Below are 14844 nucleotides of genomic sequence, written 5' to 3'. Positions count from 1 at the left end.
ATATGTCAAGGAAATCACATACGTCTAGTAACTTGTCTTTAGTCAGGGTGTGCAATTCTCCTACTACCTCTTCCTGTAGTTCTTCCAAGGCGGTTGTCATGTTGACAGGACAGGAGGAACCTTTACTGTGCAGGAGTTGACTCTGAATTAGGTGGTCCTTACTGTCTCTGATGGTCTCTCAACGGCCTCAGTTGACACGTACTTAACCCCCAACTTCCAGCTCCCCTCGAACAGCAACACTTTCCTCACTGCAGCCTGCCTGGGTTGTTATGTAGGGATTTAGCTGGCTCGAATTCAGCGACCAGGATGTGGAAGCCGGACATCTGAGCAGCAATCTCAGCGGAGCCTCCAAAATGTTACACCCCTGAAAAAGGGGAGAAATAATCACGAACGTGACGCAGTTATGTTTCCTCACTGACAAATTTAGTGTAATGAGAAAAAGACCGCGATTCCCCCAGGAAGTTGGGTGGAGACCAGAGCAATCGATCTCAGGCTCATAGATTAAGAGCATTTAGTAGATCACAGATGAACACTTTTACCCTTAAATTAGGCACCACAAACTAAAGTAGTCAATATAACATTTACACATTCCTCTTACAATATTAACCCTTTGACTCTTGACGGATTTTAAACACATTTATGCATTTTATCAATCTCTATGAACTAGTACTGGATGCATAATCTTTTTAACCTTAGATATTTTAAGATCCTTACATACCATGAACTTACTAATACTTTTTAGTGTATAACAGGCTATGAATATGTCCTTTAACCTGTCACATTGAAACCTCTACCTCAACATCACAGCCCACAACAACAGGTGAAAAAACAACAGGGCCAGTTGTCATAACTTCCAAACCCACTACTTTAACAACAACTACAATTGCACCCACAACAACTGCTGAGGTAACTACACCTACCACTGGTGGAACAACCACAATTGAAGAAACCACAACTGAGACAATTCCATCTACATCAACAAAGCCACCTAAAGTAGTCACCACCGGCCCAACAACCACTTCCACCACTTTAATTGTTGAAACCTCTACCTCAACATCACAGCCCACAACAACAGCTGAAGAAACAACAGGGCCAGTTGTCATAACTTCCAAACCCACTACATTAACAACAACTACAATTGCACCCACAACAACTGCAGAGGTAACTACACCTACAAAAGGTGGAACTACAACAATTGAACAAACCACAACTGAGACAATTCCATCTACATCCACAAAGCCACCTAAAGTAGTCACCACCGGCCCAACAACCACTTCCACCACTGTAATTGTTGAAAGCTCTACCTCAACATCACAGCCCACAACAACAGGTGAAGAAACAACAGGGCCAGTTGTCATAACTTCCAAACCCACTACATTAACAACAACTACAATTGCACCCACAACAACTGCAGAGGTAACTACACCTACAACTGGTGGAACAACCACAATTGAAGAAACCACAACTGAGACAATTCCATCCACATCAACAAAGCCACCTAAAGTAGTCACCACCGGCCCAACAACCACTTCCACCACTGTAATTGTTGAAACCTCTACCTCAACATCACAGCCCACAACAACAGCTGAAGAAACAACAGGGCCAGTTGTCATAACTTCCAAACCCACTACTTTAACAACAACTACAATTGCACCCACAACAACTGCAGAGGTAACTACACCTACCACTGGTGGAACAACCACAATTGAACAAACCACAACTGAGACAATTCCATCTACATCCACAAAGCCAACTAAAGTAGTCACCACCGGCCCAACAACCACTTCCACCACTGTAATTGTTGAAAGCTCTACCTCAACATCACATCCCACATCAACAGGTGAAGAAACAACAGGGCCAGTTGTCATAACTTCCAAACCCACTACATTAACAACAACTACAATTGCACCCACAACAACTGCAGAGGTAACTACACCCTACAACTGGTGGAACAATCACAATTGAAGAAACCACAACTGAGACAATTCCATCCACATCAACAAAGCCACCTAAAGTAGTCACCACCGCCCAACAACCACTTCCACCACTGTAATTGTTGAAACCTCTACCTCAACATCACAGCCCACAACAACAGCTGAAGAAACAACAGGGCCAGTTGTCATAACTTCCAAACCCACTACTTTAACAACAACTACAATTGCACCCACAACAACTGCAGAGGTAACTAAACCTACCACTGGTGGAACAACCACCATTGAAGGAACCACAACTGAGACAATTCCATCTACATCAACAAAGCCACCTAAAGAAGTCACCACCGGCCCAACAACTACTTCCACCACTTTAATTGTTGAAACCTTTACCTCAACATCACAGCCCACAACAACAGGTGAAAAAACAACAGGGCCAGTTGTCATAACTTCCAAACCCACTACTTTAACAACAACTACAATTGCACCCACAACAACTGCTGAGGTAACTACACCTACCACTGGTGGAACAACCACAATTGAAGAAACCACAACTGAGACAATTCCATCTACATCAACAAAGCCACCTAAAGTAGTCACCACCGGCCCAACAACCACTTCCACCACTTTAATTGTTGAAACCTCTACCTCAACATCACAGCCCACAACAACAGCTGAAGAAACAACAGGGCCAGTTGTCATAACTTCCAAACCCACTACATTAACAACAACTACAATTGCACCCACAACAACTGCAGAGGTAACTACACCTACAAAAGGTGGAACTACAACAATTGAACAAACCACAACTGAGACAATTCCATCTACATCCACAAAGCCACCTAAAGTAGTCACCACCGGCCCAACAACCACTTCCACCACTGTAATTGTTGAAAGCTCTACCTCAACATCACAGCCCACAACAACAGGTGAAGAAACAACAGGGCCAGTTGTCATAACTTCCAAACCCACTACATTAACAACAACTACAATTGCACCCACAACAACTGCAGAGGTAACTACACCTACAACTGGTGGAACAACCACAATTGAAGAAACCACAACTGAGACAATTCCATCCACATCAACAAAGCCACCTAAAGTAGTCACCACCGGCCCAACAACCACTTCCACCACTGTAATTGTTGAAACCTCTACCTCAACATCACAGCCCACAACAACAGCTGAAGAAACAACAGGGCCAGTTGTCATAACTTCCAAACCCACTACTTTAACAACAACTACAATTGCACCCACAACAACTGCAGAGGTAACTACACCTACCACTGGTGGAACAACCACAATTGAACAAACCACAACTGAGACAATTCCATCTACATCCACAAAGCCAACTAAAGTAGTCACCACCGGCCCAACAACCACTTCCACCACTGTAATTGTTGAAAGCTCTACCTCAACATCACATCCCACATCAACAGGTGAAGAAACAACAGGGCCAGTTGTCATAACTTCCAAACCCACTACATTAACAACAACTACAATTGCACCATCAACAACTGCAGAGGTAACTACACCTACAACTGGTGGAACAACCACAATTGAAGAAACCACAACTGAGACAATTCCATCCACATCAACAAAGCCACCTAAAGTAGTCACCACCGGCCCAACAACCACTTCCACTACTGTAATTGTTGAAACCTCTACCTCAACATCACAGCCCACAACAACAGCTGAAGAAACAACAGGGCCAGTTGTCATAACTTCCAAACCCACTACTTTAACAACAACTACAATTGCACCCACAACAACTGCAGAGGTAACTAAACCTACCACTGGTGGAACAACCACCATTGAAGGAACCACAACTGAGACAATTCCATCTACATCAACAAAGCCACCTAAAGAAGTCACCACCGGCCCAACAACTACTTCCACCACTTTAATTGTTGAAACCTCTACCTCAACATCACAGCCCACAACAACAGCTGAAGAAACAACAGGGCCAGTTGTCATAACTTCCAAACCCACTACTTTAACAACAACTACAATTGCACCCACAACAACTGCAGAGGTAACTACACCTACAACTGGTGGAACAACCACAATTGAAGAAACCACAACTGAGACAATTCCATCCACATCAACAAAGCCACCTAAAGTAGTCACCACCGGCCCAACAACCACTTCCACCACTGTAATTGTTGAAACCTCTACCTCAACATCACAGCCCACAACAACAGCTGAAGAAACAACAGGGCCAGTTGTCATAACTTCCAAACCCACTACTTTCACAACAACTACAATTGCACCCACAACAACTGCAGAGGTAACTACACCTACCACTGGTGGAACAACCACAATTGAACAAACCACAACTGAGACAATTCCATCTACATCCACAAAGCCACCTAAAGTAGTCACCACCGGCCCAACAACCACTTCCACCACTGTAATTGTTGAAAGCTCTACCTCAACATCACAGCCCACAACAACAGGTGAAGAAACAACAGGGCCAGTTGTCATAACTTCCAAACCCACTACATTAACAACAACTACAATTGCACCCACAACAACTGCAGAGGTAACTACACCTACAACTGGTGGAACAACCACAATTGAAGAAACCACAACTGAGACAATTCCATCCACATCAACAAAGCCACCTAAAGTAGTCACCACCGGCCCAACAACCACTTCCACCACTGTAATTGTTGAAACCTCTACCTCAACATCACAGCCCACAACAACAGCTGAAGAAACAACAGGGCCAGTTGTCATAACTTCCAAACCCACTACTTTAACAACAACTACAATTGCACCCACAACAACTGCAGAGGTAACTACACCTACCACTGGTGGAACAACCACCATTGAAGGAACCACAACTGAGATAATTCCATCTACATCAACAAAGCCACCTAAAGAAGTCACCACCGGCCCAACAACTACTTCCACCACTTTAATTGTTGAAACCTCTACCTCAACATCACAGCCCACAACAACAGCTGAAGAAACAACAGGGCCAGTTCTCATAACTTCCAAACCCACTACTTTAACAACAACTACAATTGCACCCACAACAACTGCAGAGGTAACTACACCTACAACTGGTGGAACAACCACAATTGAAGAAACCACAACTGAGACAATTCCATCCACATCAACAAAGCCACCTAAAGTAGTCACCACCGGCCCAACAACCACTTCCACCACTGTAATTGTTGAAACCTCTACCTCAACATCACAGCCCACAACAACAGCTGAAGAAACAACAGGGCCAGTTGTCATAACTTCCAAACCCACTACTTTAACAACAACTACAATTGCACCCACAACAACTGCAGAGGTAACTACACCTACCACTGGTGGAACAACCACAATTGAACAAACCACAACTGAGACAATTCCATCTACATCCACAAAGCCACCTAAAGTAGTCACCACCGGCCCAACAACCACTTCCACCACTGTAATTGTTGAAACCTCTACCTCAACATCACAGCCCACAACAACAGGTGAAGAAACAACAGGGCCAGTTGTCATAACTTCCAAACCCACTACATTAACAACAACTACAATTGCACCCACAACAACTGCAGAGGTAACTACACCTACAACTGGTGGAACAACCACAATTGAAGAAACCACAACTGAGACAATTCCATCCACATCAACAAAGCCACCTAAAGTAGTCACCACCGGCCCAACAACAACTTCCACCACTGTAATTGTTGAAACCTCTACCTCAACATCACAGCCCACAACAACAGGTGAAGAAACAACAGGGCCAGTTGTCATAACTTCCAAACCCACTACTTTAACAACAACTACAATTGCACCCACAACAACTGCAGAGGTAACTACACCTACAACAGGTGGAACTACAGCAATTGAACAAACCACAACTGAGACAATTCCATCTACATCAACAAAGCCACCTAAAGTAGTCACCACCGGCCCAACAACAACTTCCACCACTGTAATTGTTGAAACCTCTACCTCAACATCACAGCCCACAACAACAGCTGAAGAAACAACAGGGCCAGTTGTCATAACTTCCAAACCCACTACTTTAACAACAACTACAATTGCACCCACAACAACTGCAGAGGTAACTACACCTACCACTGGTGGAACAACCACCATTGAAGGAACCACAACTGAGACAATTCCATCTACATCAACAAAGCCACCTAAAGAAGTCACCACCGGCCCAACAACTACTTCCACCACTTTAATTGTTGAAACCTCTACCTCAACATCACAGCCCACAACAACAGCTGAAGAAACAACAGGGCCAGTTCTCATAACTTCCAAACCCACTACTTTAACAACAACTACAATTGCACCCACAACAACTGCAGAGGTAACTACACCTACAACTGGTGGAACAACCACAATTGAAGAAACCACAACTGAGACAATTCCATCCACATCAACAAAGCCACCTAAAGTAGTCACCACCGGCCCAACAACCACTTCCACCACTGTAATTGTTGAAACCTCTACCTCAACATCACAGCCCACAACAACAGCTGAAGAAACAACAGGGCCAGTTGTCATAACTTCCAAACCCACTACTTTAACAACAACTACAATTGCACCCACAACAACTGCAGAGGTAACTACACCTACCACTGGTGGAACAACCACAATTGAACAAACCACAACTGAGACAATTCCATCTACATCCACAAAGCCACCTAAAGTAGTCACCACCGGCCCAACAACCACTTCCACCACTGTAATTGTTGAAACCTCTACCTCAACATCACAGCCCACAACAACAGGTGAAGAAACAACAGGGCCAGTTGTCATAACTTCCAAACCCACTACATTAACAACAACTACAATTGCACCCACAACAACTGCAGAGGTAACTACACCTACAACTGGTGGAACAACCACAATTGAAGAAACCACAACTGAGACAATTCCATCCACATCAACAAAGCCACCTAAAGTAGTCACCACCGGCCCAACAACCACTTCCACCACTGTAATTGTTGAAACCTCTACCTCAACATCACAGCCCACAACAACAGGTGAAGAAACAACAGGGCCAGTTGTCATAACTTCCAAACCCACTACTTTAACAACAACTACAATTGCACCCACAACAACTGCAGAGGTAACTACACCTACCACTGGTGGAACAACCCCCATTGAAGGAACCACAACTGAGACAATTCCATCTACATCAACAAAGCCACCTAAAGAAGTCACCACCGGCCCAACAACTACTTCCACCACTTTAATTGTTGAAACCTCTACCTCAACATCACAGCCCACAACAACAGCTGAAGAAACAACAGGGCCAGTTGTCATAACTTCCAAACCCACTACTTTAACAACAACTACAATTGCACCCACAACAACTGCAGAGGTAACTACACCTACAACAGGTGGAACTACAGCAATTGAACAAACCACAACTGAGACAATTCCATCTACATCAACAAAGCCACCTAAAGTAGTCACCACCGGCCCAACAACAACTTCCACCACTGTAATTGTTGAAACCTCTACCTCAACATCACAGCCCACAACAACAGGTGAAGAAACAACAGGGCCAGTTGTCATAACATCCAAACCCACTACTTTAACAACAACTACAATTGCACCCACAACAACTGCAGAAGTAACTACACCTACAACAGGTGTAACTACAACAATTGAACAAACCACAACTGAGACAATTCCATCTACATCAACAAAGCCACCTAAAGTAGTCACCACCGGCCCAACAACCACTTCCACCACTGTAATTGTTGAAACCTCTACCTCAACATCACAACCCACAACAACAGCTGAAGAAACAACAGGGCCAGTTGTCATAACTTCCAAACCTACTACTTTAACAACAACTACAATTGCACCCACAACAACTGCAGAGGTAACTACACCTACCACAGGTGGAACTACAACAATTGAAGAAACCACAAATGAGACAATTCCATCTACATCCACAAGGCCACCTAAAGTAGTCACCACTGGCTCAATTACATCTTCTACAACTGCTATAATTGTGACTTCAACTTCAACATCACAGCCTTCAACAACAAGTACAGAAACAACAGAGCCAGTTGTCATCACAGGCATATTAGAAACAACAAGAAATCCTTCAACTTCACCACAAGTGATTATTACACCTACATCACAAGTAGTCACCACCAGCCAGTGCATTTGCAATGTTAATGGGACACAGTATCTACCAGGTAATATGTTATAAATGTTATTCAGACAATCAAAATAAATGACATTTCACTAATCTTTTAATGAACTTTCATTTGCAAACTGAAATGTTCTAACGCTTGCCTTTCTCAACAATCAGGGAACCTAGTGTATAATGTGACCGATGGTTCAGGGTGGTGCTTCACCGCTTACTGCAAAGCAACGTGCCGAGTTGAAGTGGAATCAAATCCATGTCCTTCCTCTACACCCTCCACTGTATCCCCCACAACGTCAGAAGACACCACGACCACACCACCAACAACTCAATCCACCCCAGACTGCACTAGCATTCAGCCACCAAGAAAGGTAATTTTTCCCTAAAAATCATTTTATTTGTTGTTGGTAATAATACAATGGGTGAATGGGTATATAGCTCTTGTTGGTGTAAAGCTTGAGACATGGATTTTGTATGTGTACATTCAGAGGTTGAATGCGCAAGACAAAAAATTGAAGTGCATTTGAACGGGGTATGGTAGTAGGTGCCAGGCACAACAGTTGGTGTCAAGAACTGCAACGCTGCTGGGTTTTTCACGCTAAACCGTTTCCTGTATATATCAAGAATGGTCCACCACCCAAAGGACATTCAGCCAGCTTGACACAACTGTGGGAAGCACTGTAGTCAAAATGGGCCAGCATCCCTGTGGAAAGCGTTCCACACCTTGTAGAGTCCAAGCCCCGACGTAGAGTATGTTCTACCCTCCGTGTGCATGTTTGAGTAATTTCTTTCCCTTATCAAATCAATGGCAGAATGGAGAATCTTGGCAGCTGAATAGCTGTACCACAGCAATTTGCCAGGACGGCATTGTTGTCCAGCTACCAGTAAAATGCAAGCCAGTGGAGCCACTACAGTGTGAGAATGGCCGTCCACCTGTCAAGGTCTATGATTCAGCTGGATGCTGCTTCACATATGAATGTGAATGTAAGTGACAACATACAATCTAAAACCCCAACTTTTGAGTTTTCAATGTCCTCTGTCAATAGCTTAGATTATTATCAACTCATATTTTATCATGTTGCAGGTGTATGCAGTGGATGGGGTGGATCTCACTATATTACATTTGATGGAGTATATTACAATTTCCAGGAGAACTGCTCATACACCTTAATGAAAGAAATCAACTTAAAATACAACCTTACCATTATTGTTGATAACCACTACTGTGGAAACGCTGACAGTGGATTCTGTCCTCAGTCCCTTATCATTCATTACAAATCCTATGAAGGGATTCTTACCCAGCAGAGATCTGGTGAAACAACAGAAAATGTGGTAACTATTTTAAAATATAATTTTCATTGCTTGTATTATTTAATATCCATAATTGTTTTATGTATGCTACTGCGTTATCATGCTTTATTGAAATCTCATGACTTTAAATTAAAACCAATAATGGTGTCAACATTGTCATGTTCCTGCTTTCAAGATAACACATGACTCAACCATCTAAATGTGTATTCATTTCTACACAAATGCAGGTATATGTCAACAGTAAACGAATCTACCCAGCTTACAGAATGGGTGACATTGCTCTAACAAGTACAGGTGTGGAGGTCATGCTGGAGATCCCTGATCTTAAGGTTCAGGTGTCTTACAAGGGGTCATCATTTAGCATCAACCTTCCTTACTCCCTCTTCCAAAGCAGCACAGAGGGCCAGTGTGGTGAGTATTATTAAAGAGGGTCAATATACATTTCGCAGTTTCAAACCTTCAGTAGATGCTCCTATCTAGACCACCCTATAGACATTGCATACAACAAGGAATATATGACCTGGCCTTGCTAACTAGGGTTTACCCTACTTAATGTCCATATTTTTCAAGGTACCTGTGATAATTCCCAGAAGAATGACTGCCAGTCACCTAATGGTCAGATACAGAGTTGCTCAGTCGCAGCTAGCCAGTGGCTGGTTCCAAACCAGGACTGTCCAACTCCTCCAACAGCACCACCCTCTACCACCCCGGCAACCCCAAGCACGTCCCCTACCCCCTGCAAGACAGCCATTTGTGAAATCATGAACAGCATGTAAGGAACATATCAAACTATTTTTGAAAAAGGGAACAAGCACACAATAGGAATGCCTAAATGATAATTAACTTCCTAATGTGTTTTATCAATTGTAATGTACATTATCTGTACTGTTAATTTGCTTGTATTTGCACCTGTTTTTATCATAATACAGGTACCGTTCCATTGGCATTTCTAGTTAAAGGTTGCACTCCATGCATTTCTTTAAATCACTCTCTATGTTATTTTCTGTCAAAGGGTCTTTGAGGCATGCCATAAAGCGGTTTCTCCTGACGCCTTTGTTCAGGCCTGTAGATCAGATGTCTGCAACAATGCTAATTCTAGATGCTCTAGTCTGGAGGCGTATGCATCTGAATGTGCAAATAAAGGGATCTGCATTGACTGGAGGAAGTCCACCGATGGAGAATGTGGTGAGCTATGAATGCAAGCATAGATGTCATGCCACAAATTAATTGACTAATGTGTAACATTAGCAGATGTCATAAGCAGCTACTGTGTTGTTGTTGTTTTTCTGCTGTTGTTTAGCATAACTGTGACCTATTATTTTTGTCCTGCAGAGCAAACATGCCCAGACACTAAGGTGTACATGCCATGTGGTCCAGCAGTTGAACCAACATGTAATACCAGGTAAGCTATATTCTGATTGGATGTCATATGAATTTCCTTCATATGAGCCTTCTTTTAAATAAATGATCTCCTGCATAATCCCAAACTATTTTTGTATGCAGATATAATGAGAAGTATTTGAACAATCAAACCCAAATGACCAATAAGACGAAGGAGGGTTGCTTCTGTCCATCTGGAACCGTCTTGTTCAGCACCTACTCTGATACTTGTGTGGTCTCCTGTGGTAAGAATGGGTTATGGTTCATTTTGCAGGTAGCTGTCAATATGATAATTAGACCTTTCTGTACTTTGAAACCTTGAATTAAGCATGAATCATGGTTTACTGGCTTTATTTGTGATGGAACGGTTAACAAAATGTGTTGATGTGGAGGTGTGAAGAACAAGACCCCAACTATGTGAGACAAACATTTTAAACACACCCTGTATTCATTCCTCAGGCTGCACTGGACCTGATGGCAACCCCAAAATGGTAAGAATTTCCTCCATCTAAATATTCTCCAGATATTCATTCTCACATAGACATATCATGAGATGCATATCACATGAGTCAAGGGAACTCACATACTTAGGATGAATACTTTTCATTGACATTGTAAAGGTCTTGGACTCTTTATTCCTTCCAGTGAACTGACTAGAAGAAAACTTTTAATATCTGAATAACCACCTCCAACCCATTTCGTATCACCTAATGATGGTGCATATGAACTGCCATGGTTAAATCCAGTTCATTGCAGAACAACAACATTTGAGTTACTCATCTGTCTGTTTTGAGTTTTCATAAAGATGGAGTCTTTTCTTTTCATGTGTTGACCTGACATGACCCTGTTTTTCTCTTAAGCCTGGTGATACATGGGAGAGTGTTTGCCAGCAGTGCACCTGTGACAAGGACTCTATGGTTGTCCAGTGCCAGCCTATCACTTGCCCCACACCAGCCATACCCATCTGCAATGAGACTGGATACAGACTGGTGAACAAGACAGAAGGCTGCTGCCAGAAATATACATGTGGTGAGTGATGGAACAGTGACCCTTCAGTGAATCATTAGAAAGCCAACTCTTACTCATACAGTACTAGACCAATATTGTCTGAAGTGTTCTGTAGGGTCATAGGGGGGTTATTTGACCCTCTATCAGCTTGTCTTTTAATCACTTCTCATTGGTTACCTCTGTAACAGAGTGTGATGCACTGCTTTGCCCCAAAATCATGATGGACTGCCAGCCAGGGTGGGAGGCAATTATAAGCACGTCCATCTCAAGCTGCTGTCCAGAGTATACCTGTGGTAAGTCCCCTTGATTTGCTTAATCAGTGGTTTAGTTAGTTCATTGACTTTGTAATTCCCAGGTATCACTGGTTTTGAATTACGTTTGTATTAACTATGACATGAATCACTGGTATCACTGACTGATTTATTCTCAATGTGTGTCTGTTTAGTTCCTAAGGGTGTATGTGTCTACAATAACATTGAGTACCAGGTAAGAATAAATCATTTCAAAGAAATTAAATTCAACAAGCTTCTGAAAGATACACACACAAATAGCTTGAGATAAGCTGTATTGTGTTTCCTGCCCTCATAATTGGTCACATTCTACTATAGAACTGCTCCCTTTGCACTCTGACCCTCCTCCATTCAAACAGTCTGTTATAGTGGATGATAACTTTTGTCTCTCTCTTTCACTCCAGCCTGGTGCTCAAGTTCCTAAAGGAACATGCGAGAATTGCACCTGCAGCTCGATTATGGATCCTAGTACCAAGCTCAACAACATTGTGTGCACAAATATCTCCTGCGACACTACATGTTCACAGGTAGTCATGACTCTCTTAACAAAGATGATAAATGCATTTACATATTTATAAAAACACTTTATAAACAGGCTACCGCATGTTTATAAAATAAGTGAACAATGATTCAATGATGGCTCACCATCCTTGTCTTAGGGCTTCCAGTATCAGGCCATACCTGGTCAGTGTTGTGGGAAGTGTGTACAGACAAGCTGTGTGGTTAATATGCCAGATAACACCAAACACACTATTCAGGTGAGTACAACAAGAGTGTGTATGAGGATGTATAATCTGTCTGCATGATCTGAAACTCCATCATAATTCTTCATAATCTCTTCCTTGTGCGACAGGTGAACCAAACATGGTCACCACCTGGTGACAAATGTGTGAAGTACACATGTGAGAAAACTGATGGCCAATATATACCAAGGGAGGTGAAGACTGTGTGCCCTGCATTCAGCCCAGAGAACTGTGTCCCAGTGAGTTTCTGTCCTATCTCACCTCCATCGTGGGGACAATCAATTTACACTGCAGTTACACTGTTTTCCATTCTCACTTAGAATGTTACTATCATTCCTAGCACTCTAGGGTCATAGCGATAGAGGTTTCAGTAACATTTAGAATGGAAGGGAGCTCACATAATGTATACAATCTGCCACTTATAAATAATTTATCCTATTTTTCACCCCAGGGCACAGAAAAGACAGATGCAAATGGATGCTGCAAGACCTGTAAGTAACACGTCCAGCCAAAGCATTCCTAATAACCACCTATCTACTGGTTAATAATAGCATGCTATGTCACCTAAACAATAAAATAAGACCAACAGGAAACATTGTGCCTACATGCTGGCCAAAAATGTATATATTGTCTGTTTCTGCTTAAGCTATGTAACAATGTATCAAACAATAACTCTTGATGCATCTTCCCTGACCAGGCACAGAACGCAGCAATGTCTGTGAGATGAAGTACACCACCACTAGCATCGTCATCAGTGGCTGTGTGACCGCTGAGCCTGTGGAGATCAATTCCTGCTCAGGAAACTGTGGAACCTCTTCCATGTAAGTACTACAGATGCTGAATGCAGCACTAGTCAATGTCATGCAGGCCCCAGTCAGTGATCACTTATTCACCATATGTTGTGCCCTTTATGAACTAGGAGCTTATTTGACTTATTTACTGCTCCTGTGCTCGTCTTGTCAAGACAACCCAGGAAATTCAAGCCCTCTTTTCAACTTGTCTTATGTTTATGTGAATGTGCAGGTACTCAGCAGAGGCCAACACCATGATGCACTACTGCTCCTGCTGCCAAGAGGCGACCACTAGCCAGAAAGAGGTGGATCTGATCTGCCCTGATGGGTCAAAGGTCAAGCACTCCTACATCCACGTTGAGTCGTGCGGATGTCATGTCACAGACTGTGATGCAGGCACAACTGCCGCCCCTGGGATGACCAGACAGCGCAGGAGAAGGCGCTAAACGTCTAGGGAGACAACATGCACATTGACATCAGAATTATCCTCATGACATCGAATGTTTTAGTCCAAATTTGTTTTCTTGTTAACTTTTATTTAAATCTGTCATGCCAGTGTATTTCTACAATCGGTAGCACTTAATATTATGTTCTTATACCTTCATTGTAGAATGAATGTATTTTCTATGATAAATGTAGTGGAGAATCTCTTTTCTTATTTGTAGTGATTAATAAACAACAGCAACATCATGTGCTTCTGCATGTTCCTTTTGCTTTTTGAGCATTTCTCACATTTCTTCAAGCTATTCACAGTGATCACTATAACAGTAACATTATGCTACTTGGAGGTTTAACTTCCAAAATAATGGAAAGTGTCTTAATATGGCGTTGGGCCACCACGAGCCGCCAGAAGAGCTTGAATGCACCTTGGCATAGATTCTCAAAGTGTCGGAAACTCTACTGGAGGGATGCGACACCATTCTTCCAAGTGAAATTTCATCATTTGGTGTTTTGTTGATGGTGGTGGAAATTGCTGTCTCAGGCGCTGCTCCAGAATCTCCCATAAGTGTTCAATTGGGTTGAGATCTGGTGACTGAGACGGACATGGCATATGGTTTACATCATTTTTATGCTCATCAAACCATTCAGGAAACACTTGTGCCCTGTGGATGGGGGCATTGTCATCCACTCCCATCAGGATATACATTTTTCACAATACTTTAGGTTAGTATATTGATGCAACAAAACAAGCAGTAAGCCACAAATTAATAAGGTATAAGAAAATATGTAGCTAGAATATGGTAGTGACATTCCTGT

The 14844-nt window shown here is 42.6% G+C and overlaps 1 protein-coding gene across 1 annotated transcript in view; it reads left to right on the top strand.

Moving 5' to 3' along the window:
* LOC121561484 (intestinal mucin-like protein) overlaps positions 1-14277 on the top strand; it is a 30416-nt gene extending 16139 nt beyond the window's left edge. The window contains exons 2-20 of the mRNA XM_045216762.1: positions 7827-8113; positions 8230-8435; positions 8877-9048; positions 9149-9396; positions 9603-9786; positions 9946-10147; positions 10388-10560; positions 10708-10777; positions 10879-11000; positions 11215-11246; positions 11616-11784; positions 11952-12056; positions 12209-12249; positions 12458-12580; positions 12713-12811; positions 12907-13035; positions 13248-13287; positions 13494-13617; positions 13820-14277. Of these exons, the coding sequence (XP_045072697.1) occupies positions 7827-8113; positions 8230-8435; positions 8877-9048; positions 9149-9396; positions 9603-9786; positions 9946-10147; positions 10388-10560; positions 10708-10777; positions 10879-11000; positions 11215-11246; positions 11616-11784; positions 11952-12056; positions 12209-12249; positions 12458-12580; positions 12713-12811; positions 12907-13035; positions 13248-13287; positions 13494-13617; positions 13820-14033 (2740 nt within the window). The 3' untranslated portion in view covers positions 14034-14277. The remainder of the gene's footprint in view (positions 1-7826; positions 8114-8229; positions 8436-8876; positions 9049-9148; positions 9397-9602; positions 9787-9945; positions 10148-10387; positions 10561-10707; positions 10778-10878; positions 11001-11214; positions 11247-11615; positions 11785-11951; positions 12057-12208; positions 12250-12457; positions 12581-12712; positions 12812-12906; positions 13036-13247; positions 13288-13493; positions 13618-13819) is intronic.
* Positions 14278-14844: the final 567 nt, after the last annotated feature.

The sequence above is a fragment of the Coregonus clupeaformis genome, unplaced genomic scaffold (genome assembly GCF_020615455.1).
Source record: "Coregonus clupeaformis isolate EN_2021a unplaced genomic scaffold, ASM2061545v1 scaf0792, whole genome shotgun sequence".
NCBI lineage: Eukaryota > Metazoa > Chordata > Actinopteri > Salmoniformes > Salmonidae > Coregonus > Coregonus clupeaformis.
Note: the sequence above shows the minus strand (reverse complement) of the source record. Positions and strands in the feature narration are given on the sequence as shown.